Source organism: Manis javanica, chromosome 4 (genome assembly GCF_040802235.1).
Source record: "Manis javanica isolate MJ-LG chromosome 4, MJ_LKY, whole genome shotgun sequence".
Classification (NCBI taxonomy): domain Eukaryota; kingdom Metazoa; phylum Chordata; class Mammalia; order Pholidota; family Manidae; genus Manis; species Manis javanica.
This window is the reverse complement of record NC_133159.1, coordinates 158,915,160-158,928,171: the sequence shown is the minus strand read 5'-3', so window position 1 is coordinate 158,928,171 and position 13,012 is coordinate 158,915,160. Positions and strand designations below refer to the sequence as shown.

Sequence of the window (13,012 nt, the reverse complement as noted above, 5' to 3'; positions counted from 1 at the left end):
GTCTCCTTAGATCCTTAGATTTTACTCTCACATCCACTCTCACCACCACATCCCACTGGAAACAGAACTCTTGTCTGGACTCGAGCCTTCCAGAGCCTTTCCACCAAAACCAACCCTGAAGCCCTGAAACACCAAGACTGTTTTTGGAGGTGGTGCGGTGGGCCTTGCAGGGAGCCACAGGGCAAAGTCAGACACCCTGGGATGGGGTACAGTTTATTCTGAGGTTGGAAAGGGGAGGCCTCAAAATTTCTCTTCCAGCCTGGGTTTTTCTGAATCACGGTTTTCTTGGTTCTGTGGTTCAGATTTGAGTCAGAGTTTGGAAGGAACCAAGCTTAAGAACATTCAGATTTGGAGATTCCCCCATAATAGAATAGGTTCACTCCATAGTAGAAAAGACTCCCTCCTCCCACCCCAGTCTTCTCCTGGTCTGGCTTCCCTGAATCCCTCTTCTCTCTGGCCCAGGCAACACTTCCCAGCTCGTCCACCACCACAGCAGGTCCGGGAACGCTGAGGGACCTGCCCTGGGGCAGGTTCTGTCACCCAAAACAGTTGGGCAGCGAAAGGGACAAGGAGTAATATCTGCCTGATTTCTACAACCTACCAAAGGAGGTCATTCCCAAAAGGAGACCTCCAAAAGGCCCTCTCCCAGATCTAAGGACCTGGGGGAGATAGGACAGACAGACTGACTCGTAGTGCACATGAATAGCAAGCAGTGTCCCTCGAGGAACCCCCCCATGACAGTGTGCTCTGTGGAAGGGATGAGGTAAGGAGGCGGCAGACTTCTGGGAGTAGGGGTGAGGTGGGGGGAGGGAGGGGAAGGTCGTGAGCCTAGTTTTGAAGAGAGAGAAGAAAACAGATTTTGTGAGCAGAAGGGTATCCAGGGAGGTGGGAGGTAGAGTCCAGATGTCCAGGCTCCAGCACTGTGGAAAGAATCTGGCCATCCTGGCCCCTGAATAATCCAGCTGCATGACCTTGGGCTGGACCCTCACCCCTCGGTCATTGAACTTGGCCTTGTGAGCTCCTGTAAACCCCTGCTAGCTTCAAACTTTCCAAATGGAGTGGCAAATACTGACCTTGCAGGGTTGAGATTCAAGAGCCTCATGGGAGGCACCTGATGGGTTCTTGGTCCCCATTGCCTCCCCTCCCCATTCTGGGCTCGGTGCAGGGGGCCTCAGGGCCTGTCCTGGCTGCTCAGCCCAGGAGGGCTGTCTCCCGTGTGACTGCACTTGTTGACCCTTTTCTTTTCCCTTGGCCAGATTGGTGGGTTGGTTTCTTTCTTTCTTGTTGAGTTGATATTCACATAACCATTTTAAAGTGAAGTGCATTTGATACATTCACAGTGTCATGCAACCGTCACCTTCCTCTAGTTCCAGAACATTTTCATCTCCCCAAAAGGAAATGCTGTGCCTTTTAAGCAGTTGCTCCCCATTCCCTGCTCCCTTCTGCCCCTTCCAACCACCAATCTGCATTCTATTTCTATGGATTTACCTATGCTAGACGTTGCAGATATAAGTGCAATCATGCAATATATGACCTTTGTGGCTGGTTTCTTTTACTAGCATAATATTTTGAGACTCATCTATTTTATGTCTGAATACTATTCCATTGTACAGATATACTGTAATTTGTTCATCTGTTCATTTGTTGATTTATATTTGGGCTGTCTGATTCCACCTTTTGGCTATTGTGAATAGTGCTGCTGTGAACATGTGTACATATATTTGAGTACCTGTTTTCATCTATTTTGGGTATATACCTAGGAGTGGAATTGCTGGGTCATATGGTAACTCAATGTTTAACTTTTTGAGGAACTGCCAAATTGTTTTCCACAGTAACTGAAACATTTCACATTCCTACCCACAATAAATGAGGGTTCCAGTTTCTCAACATCCTTGTCAACACTTGTTATTTTCCCTTTTCAAAAATGTATAGCATCCTAGTGGGTGTGACATGGCACCTCATAGTAGTTTGCTTTGTATTTTCCTAGTGACTACTGATGTTGATCATTTTTCCACATGCTTGCTGGCCATTTGTATATTTTCTCTGGAGAAATGTCTGTTTAAGGACTTTGCCCATTTTTTCCTTTGCCCATTTTTAAATTGAGTTGTTCATCCTTTTTGTCTTGGGCAAATTTCTTAACACCTCTTCATTCTTAAATGGGGATGCTTTATTTAAAGGCAATTGCAAAGGTGTTCTACAGGAAGCTACATAAAGAGCCTGGCCCGGGGTTGGGAACGAGAAACACCAGCTGATTCTGAATTAGGCTTTGGTCCAGGATGACCAACCATCTTGGTTTTCCCAGGATGGTCCTGGTTTTAGCACTGAATGTTCAGCAGCCTGGGAAACCCCGGTGCCAGGCAAGCCCAGACAGTTGGTCACTACAGTATGGTCCCAGGTAAGGTAGTATATGCTTGCCACATCGTTGCTCTAAACCTCAGTTTCCTTATCTGTAAGGTGGGAGTGAGAATGCCTCATAGAGTGGTTATAAGAATCACTTGAGCTAACTGGTTGAGAAAGTTAACCAGAAAAGTCTAGGAAAAGTGGGTAGTGTTTTCCCCCTCAGATCTTACCTGGAAGTACAAATATAGGATCCCAGTGGCAGAAGAGGGTTTCCTGGCCTTGAAGTTCCAGGTGCTACGGTTCATATCCTCAGTACTCCTCCAAGTCAGGTGGGGGGACCAGCAGCATTAGCAGTGCCTGACAGCTTGGTAGAAATGCAGAAGCTCAGGCCCCTCACACCTACAGATACAGACACTGATTTCCACGTGATTCATATGCATATTAAAGTTTGAGGAGCACTGCTTTATACCAAAGGCTTTGAAGCAGGGGAAGTAATCCAGGATATGGAAAGCACATCAATAAATTTATCACAGTAGTATTAATGAAAGCATAAAAATTGGAAGCTGCCTAAATACCCAACAATTGGGAAATAGTTAAGAAAATTATGGGTTTTCTTCTGAGTAGATGGCCATGAAGCCTTTGCAAATGACTGTTAGAAGATAATGTTCAACATCAAAAACTGCTTTAGATGTCATGAAACATGACAGAAGCAGTCTACACAACTGAATGGTTAGCAGGATTATAACTGTGTGAAATTATATACATATTAGAAAGACCAGACGAAAAATACGCTAGCATGGGGCCAGATGAGGGATGGAGGATGTCTGTTTTTGCTTTTGTTTTTCTTTGTTGTCCTAATTCTTTGTGGATATATGATAGATATTTATGTTATCAAAACCGCTCGTTTGCTGATACTCCTCTGAAAGCCTGCATGTTGAACCAGTGCCAGGGTAAGATGATTCTTCCATTGCCATGAAGTGCTGGGGGCATTAAGAAAGGCATTGTCTAAAAGCCAGTCCACACCCTCTTTCCAAGCCTGCTCCAAACCCCCATTTTCAGAGCCTTCTTAGGTCAGCCTCATCCACCCTGATGACCCCTTTATACCCCAGACCCTCCACAATGCAAGTGCCCCTTTGTGCAGCCCAGGTCCTTCCCTTTCTGGCTAGACCCATGTTCTGCCCTCTGTGATGACAAGCGTTCTCTGTGGCTTTATTTCAACCTGATGCTTGAGTACCTCCCGACAGCAGGTGGAAGTTATCGTGTGGCTATGTGAGGTAAGGGAACATATTAGCAGATAATGTTAAAGGAGCCCTTTCTGAGTGCTGGTCTCATTCTGTGGCCTTACATTTAATCCACTCAACTATGTACCCCATGAGGCAGGCATTTCTAAAACTACCCTGGGACAGAATGCTTGCCCAAGATTGCACAGCGAGTGAGTGGCAGAGCCAGAACAAGAGCCCAGATCTTTCTGCCTTCAGAATCTGGGCATTTAACCACCATCTCCTTGTGGACTGAAATGAGTGACATGATGGTCCAGACAGTGGGTACTTCTAGACCAGTGCTTTTCAAACTTCATTGTGCAAAAGAATTCCTTGGGAATCTTGTTCAAATGTGAGTTTTGATTCTTCAGGTTTGGGGTTGGGCTCAGGATTCTGCATTTCTAATGAGCTCCCAGGTGATGCAGTTTCTGCTGGTCCCTGGGGCGCCTTTTAAGTAGCAGCAGTCTAGAAAACATTCTGGCTGGTCTTGCATGTCCTCATGGAATGGTGGAGGCAGAGGATGGGGTGCCCCTTCCCCTAGTAATCCCATCAGCACGTCCTGGATTGGAACCAGCTGCCTCAGGCGGCATCCTGACAAGCCTGGCTGGCCAGGCCTCTCCCCCAGGCCCTGCAGGGTGCCCTTGGTTGCTTGCCGCAGCATTTCCACCTGCCACTTGACTGGCAGTTGATGGGTCGATGGTGACAGCTTAGCTGTAGTTCCTGTCCAGAAACGTCTTATGCTCAGCCAAGGTAAATGCTGCCCTGCTGTCAGAAATGAAGTGCCTGGCAGGCTCCAAGCATGAATAATTGAGGCAGAAGAGACTTAGTAACAGCAGACATTTAGGATGGGACTGGGGTTGGTTTTGAGGAGGCAGCCTCTACAATCAAGACCTTGCCTGGGAAGGTCCAACAAAATCATCATAATAGCAAACACCTACTGTGGACCAGGCACTGGGCTAAGAGCTTTACATTGGTAGATTTTGTCTGATCCTTTCAAGAACTGTGAGAAAGGTTCCTTATAAGAGACTGAAGCTCAGAGAGGAAAGTAATATTTAGCACCAACCATTATGTAGTGGAGACAGTTTTTGAACTTGGGTCTGTCTAACTCCATAGTCTCTGTGCTTGATCCTAGAGAAGTGGTTTTCAGATTGCATTTTGCAGGGCCCTAAGGATTCTCAGAGGTGCTGCGTGGGCTTGTGAGTTGGAGGCTGGTGGAGAAGGAGGTAGCACAACTGGCCAGCTCCAGGCCTTTCTCTTTTCTTTCCCCAGAATGGCCTACTTTGATATGATTTATGTACTGAGGTCCCATGGAAGATTAATTGGAAGAAAGGATTTCATGGCCAAAAATGTTTGAAATCCACATGAGGCTGCCTCTGCAAATGAATGTGATTATTGACTAAAGCTTCTTGTATGCATTTCAAGGAAACATAGTTCAGTTCCCTTTGGTGGACTTGCCAAAAGGTCTGGCTCATGCTATGTTCCCTGACCTTTGTAATGTCAGGTCACCTGTATCATGGCTTCTGACCTCCAGTCCACAGTGTCTGGAGGGCTGCCCTCTGGGGTAATGGGACTATGCCACAGACAGCAGGTCAAATGTGGTGACAGGCTGTGAACTGGGTGAATTCCTTAGGTGAGTTCACTGCCAGGCACAGCCTCTAAATCCTTTTTAAGAGACACGTCAATATGGATTACAGTGAAGAAGCCTTCAGATTTCCTGGCTTGAGGAGGCTGCTTAGGACCTTGTATTAATTAAGATACAGATTCAGCTACAAATGCCCAATGATGTGGCACTTAGACAGAAGGCTTTACTTTTCTCTCACACGCACTAGTGTCGGTGTAAGTAAGCAGGGGTTGATGTAGTGTTGCTGTGGTGTGGGGACACAGGTTCCCTCTATCTTGCTGCTGCTCTGCCCTCTGCAATGTGTACCTTCTGAAATGGCAGTTTTGGCCCCCCCCATCACATCTGCCTCCCAGCCAACAGGAACCTGGCAAGAGGAGGGCCCCCCTTTCTATTAAAGGCAACTGTTCTGCTCATCTTTCACTGGCCAGTCATAGTCACGTAGCCATGCCTAGCCATAAGGCGTGCTTGGGAAACAGAGTCAAGCTGTGTGGCCATTGCCTAACCAAAACTGGGGGGTTCTGCTAACAGAAGATGGGGAGAATGGTTCTAGGGAGACAGTTCAGTCTCTCCCATGGGTGGACTTCCTCCTTCAAAGCTGCTAGTGCTAGCAGCAGCATGACCAGGAGCCTGCAGGAGCAGATGGGAGGTGCCCGCAAGGTTGGGGAATTCCAAGCCCCTGGTGGGCAGGCAAGAAGCCAGCAGTGACTGGCTTTGTAGAAGGAAAAACACCATGTCTACTGTGCTGCAGGGGAGTTCTCCCAGACGCTGGGGTTTCTCACTTCCCTTTTGCCATTCATATTCTTGCTCTCTGTGCTGGTGAACGACTGTCTGAGGCCTAACCATAAGTCCTTCCTCTGATCGTCCTCTGAGCAGGATTGTTCAAGTCAGTGCCTTTTGGTTCTGAGGAGCCATTCAAGCTGTGTTAGGGGAAGGATTTATAGTGAGGCTGCAGAGACCTATTGTGAGGCCCAAAGGCCAGAGCGGAAGGACCACCTGACCTCCAGGACCTGGGGCCCTGTCAGAAAGCAGTGCTGCTTTCTCTTCTCTCCAGGCCCCCCTCAATCCTTGCCTCTTTTCCACTCACCCAGCTTGTGTTTATTGAAGCCAGATGCATGCAAGGTCTTCCTTCTCCTTTTTATGGACTGGCAGTCACACTTAGGACAATGGCCTGATACATGTGCCACCAGTGTTCCACACTTGCTGCCCTGCTGGACCCTTGGTCACTTTATCTAATATACTTCCTCCGTGTTAAGGCAGGTGGAGTCCGGGTTTCTCTTCCTTGCCCTGAAAGGACCTTTGTGGCTAAATTTACCTCCTCAGAGAAGAGCTCCAAGAATCAGAAGTCGCCCTTCCTGTGTACAGGTCATCTCAGCTGTGGGGATGCTTACCACATGCTTGGATCCCAGAGGAAGCAGCTGGTTCCTTCCCAAGAGGCTTTGTGTCACCTGCCATCAGTGCTTGGGGTGGATGCTGCCTTTGTCAGAACCACACTGCCCGCTCTCAGCACAGCCTCCAGCCCTGTCAGCCTTGGGATCCTTGTGAATGAACTGATTCAGCAGGCAGTTCCTTAACACTAACCCTATGCCAGGTGCCAAGCCCTGTACCAGGTAGTTGCTGGGGTGAGGAGAGGAACACTATACGGGCCCTGAGCTCTGTGCTCTGGAAAGGACCCAAGCTTGTCTCTTTTCCACTCACCCAGCTTGTATTTATTGAAGCCAGATGCATGCAAGGTCTTCCTTCTCCTTTTTATGGACTGGCAGTCACACTTAGGACAATGGCCCGATGACATGGGAGAGATTTTAACCAATGACTGGTAAGTGGCTCAAGTCACCTTCCAATGAGGCAGTTACTCGAAGGCCTGAGAAACAGTGGACATAGGAAAAGTCACTGTTTTTGTGTGAGACTGACCTGGTTTCAGATAGTTATGTGGGCCTCAGTTTCCCCCTTTATACTATGGGACTAATTCTACCACTCGCCTCCCAGGTTGTCACACAGTGATGCATTGGAAGTGCCCAGCACAGCCGTTGCGGCTCTGCAGATGCTGGCTTCCCTTCCCAGATGTCCCTGCCATGGACATCAGTTTTGGCTCTGCCCGGGGGTGACCCAGCTTCAGGTCAACATCCCCTCCTCTCCAGGCTGCAGTTGGCCTCACCCTGTACTATGGAGCCTCCCAAGCTAGGGTTCTGATTAAATACAGCTCTCGGCTTCACTGTCCTGGGGATAATGCGAGTCACTGTGCGGGGAGAGGTGGCCTGGTGGGGCCTGTTTGGGACTGGCAGATCTGCGTGGCTATGCCTCCAGCGCAGTCCTTCCCTGCCAGGCTGACTGCACTTGGCACTTCTGAGGCCTGAAGTGGGATCTTGGCCCTGCCTGCCTAGCCTGCGTGGGGGGTCCGTTGGTATTGAGCCCCTCGCTCTCCCTGGGATCGGCTGACTCCTTGGCAACATGCTGCCTGGGAGGTAGAGGGGCAGCTCCCTTCGTGTCTGGCTGCCCTGGAGACAGCACAGATGACAACTCTGTCAGCTAGGAGGCGCCTCCAGAAAGCTCCTTGGAAAGTCTAAGAATAAGATGATCTGTCCGTGGATCCCCCGGTGGCACACAGGGCCCGCTCCTCAGGGGAGCAGCACCAGTGGGGGCTGTGGGCCGTCTGTCCTTCTGGGAAGCAGAGGGCTTGGAACACTGGCAAGTGAGACGCGTCCCCAGTGTCAAAGGGGAGGAAGCAGGCCGTGCGCCAGCGTGTGTTTGGACTTAGCAGCTGCAGAGCGTGGGGTCTGTCCAGGGCCTTTCATTTCTAACACTTGGAGGTTTGGTGAGAGCTCTCACCAGGCGAGTCCCAGGAAGCAGATGATGGAAACCAGACCCTTCTCCAAGCCTCCAAGCAGCTGTTTTAAACACAGGCCTGCTCAGGTTCCTGGTGGGGAGCTGTGCTCAGTTGACTCCCACCATACCTGTTCACCTGCTGCTGCCCTGCGTTCCAGGGTAATGTGATCCCACCCTGGCCACCAGAATGCGTGGTGGTAGAAATAATGCAAAGGATGAGCAGGTCTTCAACAAACTACGCTTTGCGGTCATTCATTCATCAGTCCGTCCTCCAACTGAGTACATATTCTGTGCTTCAGCACTATAAATGAAGGCTGACCTTGCCTGTGGGGAACTTAGGCACCTTACTGGAAAGACAGGTGAGGAGGTGAGTCCAAAAGCCAAGCAAATCATCACATGTGTGCCGCACACTGAGAGGGAGAAGCCCAGGGTGTAATGGGTGTGCAAAGGGAGAGTCAGGGAGGCATCCCGAGCTAGTGAATGCTGAGCTGAGGCCTGAGGGACAAGAAGTCAACTGAGCTGAGTGGGACAGAGGTATTGAGGCACAGGAGGCACCAAGGCCCTGAGGCAGGTTAGCCCTTGGGGATTTCAGGTACTGAGGAAGTGCACCAGGGCTGGAGCACAGAAAGCAGAGAGAGAGGAGGAGGTGGTGGCTGGGGGCCAGACTATTACGTATCAGGAAGGTGTGTTTTTTTCTAACAGAGGGCTGAATCCAAGAACTTAATGCGTGCATCTCTCCAGCATGTCATCAGAGACCCAGGTTCCATCTAGCACTCTGCTCCACCATCCTTAGAGTATGGCTCTTGTCCTTATCCTCACAAGATGGCTGTGGAAGTGCCAGCATTGTATCTGCATTCCAGGCAGGAATAAGAAGAAGGGCAAAGGCAAGAGGGTCAAGCAGTCAAATATGACCTCTTTTAAAAGGTTCCACTGGAACCTTTGTTTATCTCATTAGCCAGCCTCGGTATTATGGTGGCCCTTAAGACATTCAGGGAGTTCGTTTTTTAGCTGGCTACGTTGCTGCTTACTATAAGATCAATGCTCTGCTAACAAAGAAAAGGGGAAATGGGTATTAGATAGGCACTGTCCAGTGTCTGCCCCCCAGGGCTGTGTAGGTCACAGAGTGTGACCTCTGTTCTGAGGTAGCTGGGGAGCCACAGAATGTTCTAAGCTGCTTGGTGGCATAGCAGTGTAAACAACTCAGGGTTGCCCCCCTTGAGCTACAACACACACCTGTGGGCCTATGTATTAGTTTCCTAGTGGTGGTATTAGTACATTACCACATACTTGGTAGCTTAGAATGACAGAAATTTATCCTCTCACAGCTTTGGAGGCTAGAAGTCTGAACTCAAGATGTCAGTAAAGTCATCCATGTTCCCTCTGAAGGTTCTAGGGAAGAATCTTTCCTTGCCTCTTCCTAGGTTCTGGTGGCTGCTGGCAATCCTTGGTGTTCCTTGGCCTGTAAACTGTGCCACTCCAATCTCTATCTCAGTGGCCACATGGCCTTCTTCCCTGTGTCCCCTCTCTGTCTTGTATCCAAATCTCTCTCTCTGTTATTAACACTCACCCTACTCCAGTGTGACTTCATCTTAACTTGATTAAATCTGCAAAGATTTATTTCCAAATAAGGTCATATTCATAGATAAGGGGGTGGGTGGGAGAGGGGGTGGACTTGAACACACCTTTTTGTAGAATTCAATTAAAGCGGTATAGCACGCAGAAGGCCTACTGCGCCACCTAGCCTCTGCTTTGCTCTGCTGGGCCATTTTCCCTTCATCCACAGATCATAAACAGATAGCTCAAGAATTAGGGAGGTAGGTTTATTCCCAAAATTTCTACCCAGTTCCTCCTTCTTCTTATATAAAAGGACAAAAGCAAGGGTCTGGGTTCCTGGCACAGGCATCTTCTCACCTTCTTGGGCACCAAGAACACAAGGACCTTAAGTCATGAGTACGGAGGTGGCCTTGCCCATCTCTGCATGTCAGGGCCTCATAGTTTGGGGGGTTGGGAGGAGCAGACACTCAAATGGCTGAATGGCCATCTAAACTTGGTTTTCTTTCTTCAGGCAAAATTTTAAGCTAACTGAAGCCTTTAATAAACTTTTTTTGCTTGAACTAGGTAGGGGAAAAGGTGAACTACAGGCGTGGCTCTGGCAGGTGGTTGTAGCTGAACCTAACCTGGCTTCAGAGTTGGGATCCTTCAGACTGGCACATACGACCGGGTTATTCAGGGACCCCTATTTTTCAGCTTTGAGTTGGAATAAAAACCATTCACCATGTGGATCCCAGGAAGCAGGCTGGGAGGCATCAAACTTCTGGGCACTGTTGTGCACATCTCTTTGCGTAAGTTGGTGTGTGTAGAACTTTGCTTTTTGGCAGGTGATTTTATGGGTTTTGGGTATGGGGGTTTTTTGGTGAAGGTGGGGGATGGGTGGGGAAAGGAGAGATGGAGACGAGGAAGGAAAGGATGTGGCATCTGATCTCCTGGGGAGTTGGGGTGAGAGGCAGAAGCTGAAGGAACTGTGTTCCTGCGGAGGCCGTGAGCTCTGGGCATAGGCGTGGCTACTTTCATACTGGCAGACAGAGCTGGGGAACAGGGCTGCCTCCTCCTTCTGGGGTCTCACGGTGGATGCTGGCAGCAATGGTGGGAGACAGCATCCTTGAAGTCGCCCCAGGAATAGTGGCATCAGGGTGGGCCACTCCTGGTTTCATGAATAAATCTGTAAGTCCACAAGGGTGGGCCCATGTGACTCTCACAAACAGTACAAATGAGGCACCCCTTAAGGACTCCCATGGATGACAGTGGCCGTTTGCAAGTCGTAGGGTTCCTCATTGGGCAAGTTGGGGGAGAAGAGCAATAAGAAGATGGTGTTTAAGCTTAGCATTGAAGACGTAGGAATCTGTGAGGGGGAGAAGGCAGGGAAGGCATTCCAGTCAGGAGGATCAGCACGTGCAAAGGCATGTGTGATCACTGGTGGCCTGAGCCCATCAGGGGGGCCTGGTTCTGTGAGTGGGTGCCAAGGACGTGCAAGGGAAGGAGAGACAGAGAGAAGTGACGCCAGAGAGAAGGTGTAGCTGGCTCGTGATGAGACCTTGCATGTCAGGCTGAGGTTTGGGTTTCGTCCTGAAGACGGTGGGAGCCCCAGATGGCTTGTTAGCAGAGTGCTGTGGCCTTGCATGTGTTTCAGATTTGTTTGAGGGCTGTGCTGAGGATGGATGGGGCAGGCAGCCTGGAGGCTGGAGGGGAGGACTAAGCAGCGGCAGTGAGAAATCCCCCTTCCCCCAGTACCACCACCATGTTTCTCCTGCTCATCCTCCCCAGCTGTGCCCCGGCGCCAGGTCCCCGGAGTGCGTCACTTGCCAGAAGAGCAGAGTCTGCCTCCGGGCAGGTAGGGAAGGTGGGCATCCCTCAGCCCTGCTCATGCTGGGCCCAGGGCAAGAGCTTGGCTGGGTAGGTGGCGGGTTGGCAGGGAAAACATGGTCCATTCTGCTGTGTCTGCAGCCAGTGCCTAGGCAGCCTGATTAATGACCCCAACACCAAGGCTCCCTGCGGGTCAGCACCCCCATCTCTGCAGCAGCGGCCAAGTGAAACTGCCTGCTCTGCCTCCTAATGACTGGCGCTTCCAAGCAGGCTGAAACGCTATCACATGGCTTCCCTACCCTTTCTGTTAACCATTTCCCAGCCTCCTGTAAATCCTGGCCCTAAATGCTCCTGTGCAGGAGAGGCTTCACAGAATTAACTCTCCGCCCATGTATTCTGGCTTGTTCTTTATTTTATCCCATTGGGCACATAGTAGACGTTAAAAATGGGCCTTGAAGGAATCATTACTGCCTCTCTCCCCTTCTCAACTCTCTGGGGACGGCAGTATGGGCCCCGTATCATCTGTCTGCTCTGTGTTGACATATTCTGTTTGCATAAGCCCAACTCCTCCATCAGACTAGCAGCTGCCCAAGATCAAGGATCTGCCTCATTTTAGACTGACGGTTTCTAAGACCCAGGATTTCTTCTCCTTAAATAGGGTGCTCCCCAGGGCAGGGCTGGGGTCTGCCCCTCAGCCTGGGAGCTCCCTGAAGACAAGGGCTCTGTGTGGGGCTGGCCTGTTTCTCCCTCATGCCCAGGCTGAGCTCTCCCTTGTCTGTGCTCTGTGGGGACTCAGGGGCTGCAGGAAAAGCCTTTGGGCCTGTCTGGGAGGGGCAGGGCTGAGCATGGGTGCAGCACGCAGGTGGGTGTTTGGCAGTGCCAGGACAGCTGGGGCATGGCTATGGACCAGGTACTGAGCTGTCCGGGGCCAAAGGGAGTCCGGAGACTCCCAGCCCTAAACCAGCCCTCTGGTCTCAAGTCCAGCACTCTGGACAGCCAAACCCTTTGACTGCCAGAAACATGGGGAGGCTGGGGGATACAGAAGATGGTTCCTGGCAAACCCGCCTCCTCATGCCTCCTACGGGCTCTGTGCTGGGTGACATTAGGAGGACAACCACAACTACTATGTGTCCCGCCTGTACGGCCCCAGCGAGCCTCGCAGTCGGGAGCTGTGGATGGATGTGGCCGAGGCCAACCGAAGCCAAGTGAAGGTCCACAGAATTCTCTCCAACACTCACCGGCAGGCTTCGGTGAGTGCCCCAGTATCCAGCAGCGGACCCTGGGCTGGGAGATTGGGGGCAGCTCACTGTCTGGTCAGTGGGCATGGCTGTGGCCTGAGGTCTGTGATCTGGGAGGTGCCTTCAGGGGATCCTGGGGGACTCGGCCAGAGTTGGGGTGCCCACCTGTGGCCCTGGAGGCCTATCCTGAACATGCCTTCCCCCCACCCTGTCCAGACAAGCATGGGGTGGTGTGGGTGCCCAGCCCCCTGGCCTACAGCTCAGCCATGCTGACTCTGTCCCATCACCTGCAGAGAGTGGTCTTGTCCTTTGATTTCCCTTTCTATGGACATCCTCTGCGGCAGATCACCATAGCAACTGGAGGTAAGGCTGTG

General features: G+C 50.7%; 1 protein-coding gene across 11 annotated transcripts in view; it reads left to right on the top strand.

The window, feature by feature from the left end:
* PLXDC1 (plexin domain containing 1) overlaps window positions 1–13,012 on the top strand; it is a 91,904-nt gene that overhangs the window by 16,452 nt on the left and 62,440 nt on the right. For 10 of the 11 annotated variants that reach the window (XR_012130742.1, XM_036990868.2, XM_073235537.1 and 7 more), the window contains 2 exons: window positions 12,507–12,650; window positions 12,932–13,001. Coding sequence is in view for 10 of the 11 variants with exons in the window: in XM_036990868.2 (XP_036846763.2) it covers window positions 12,507–12,650; window positions 12,932–13,001 (214 nt within the window). In the remaining variant the exon portion in view is untranslated. Of the gene's footprint in view, window positions 1–11,011; window positions 11,429–12,506; window positions 12,651–12,931; window positions 13,002–13,012 lie in introns of those variants that run through there. The other variant, XM_073235538.1, reaches the window with a different exon arrangement.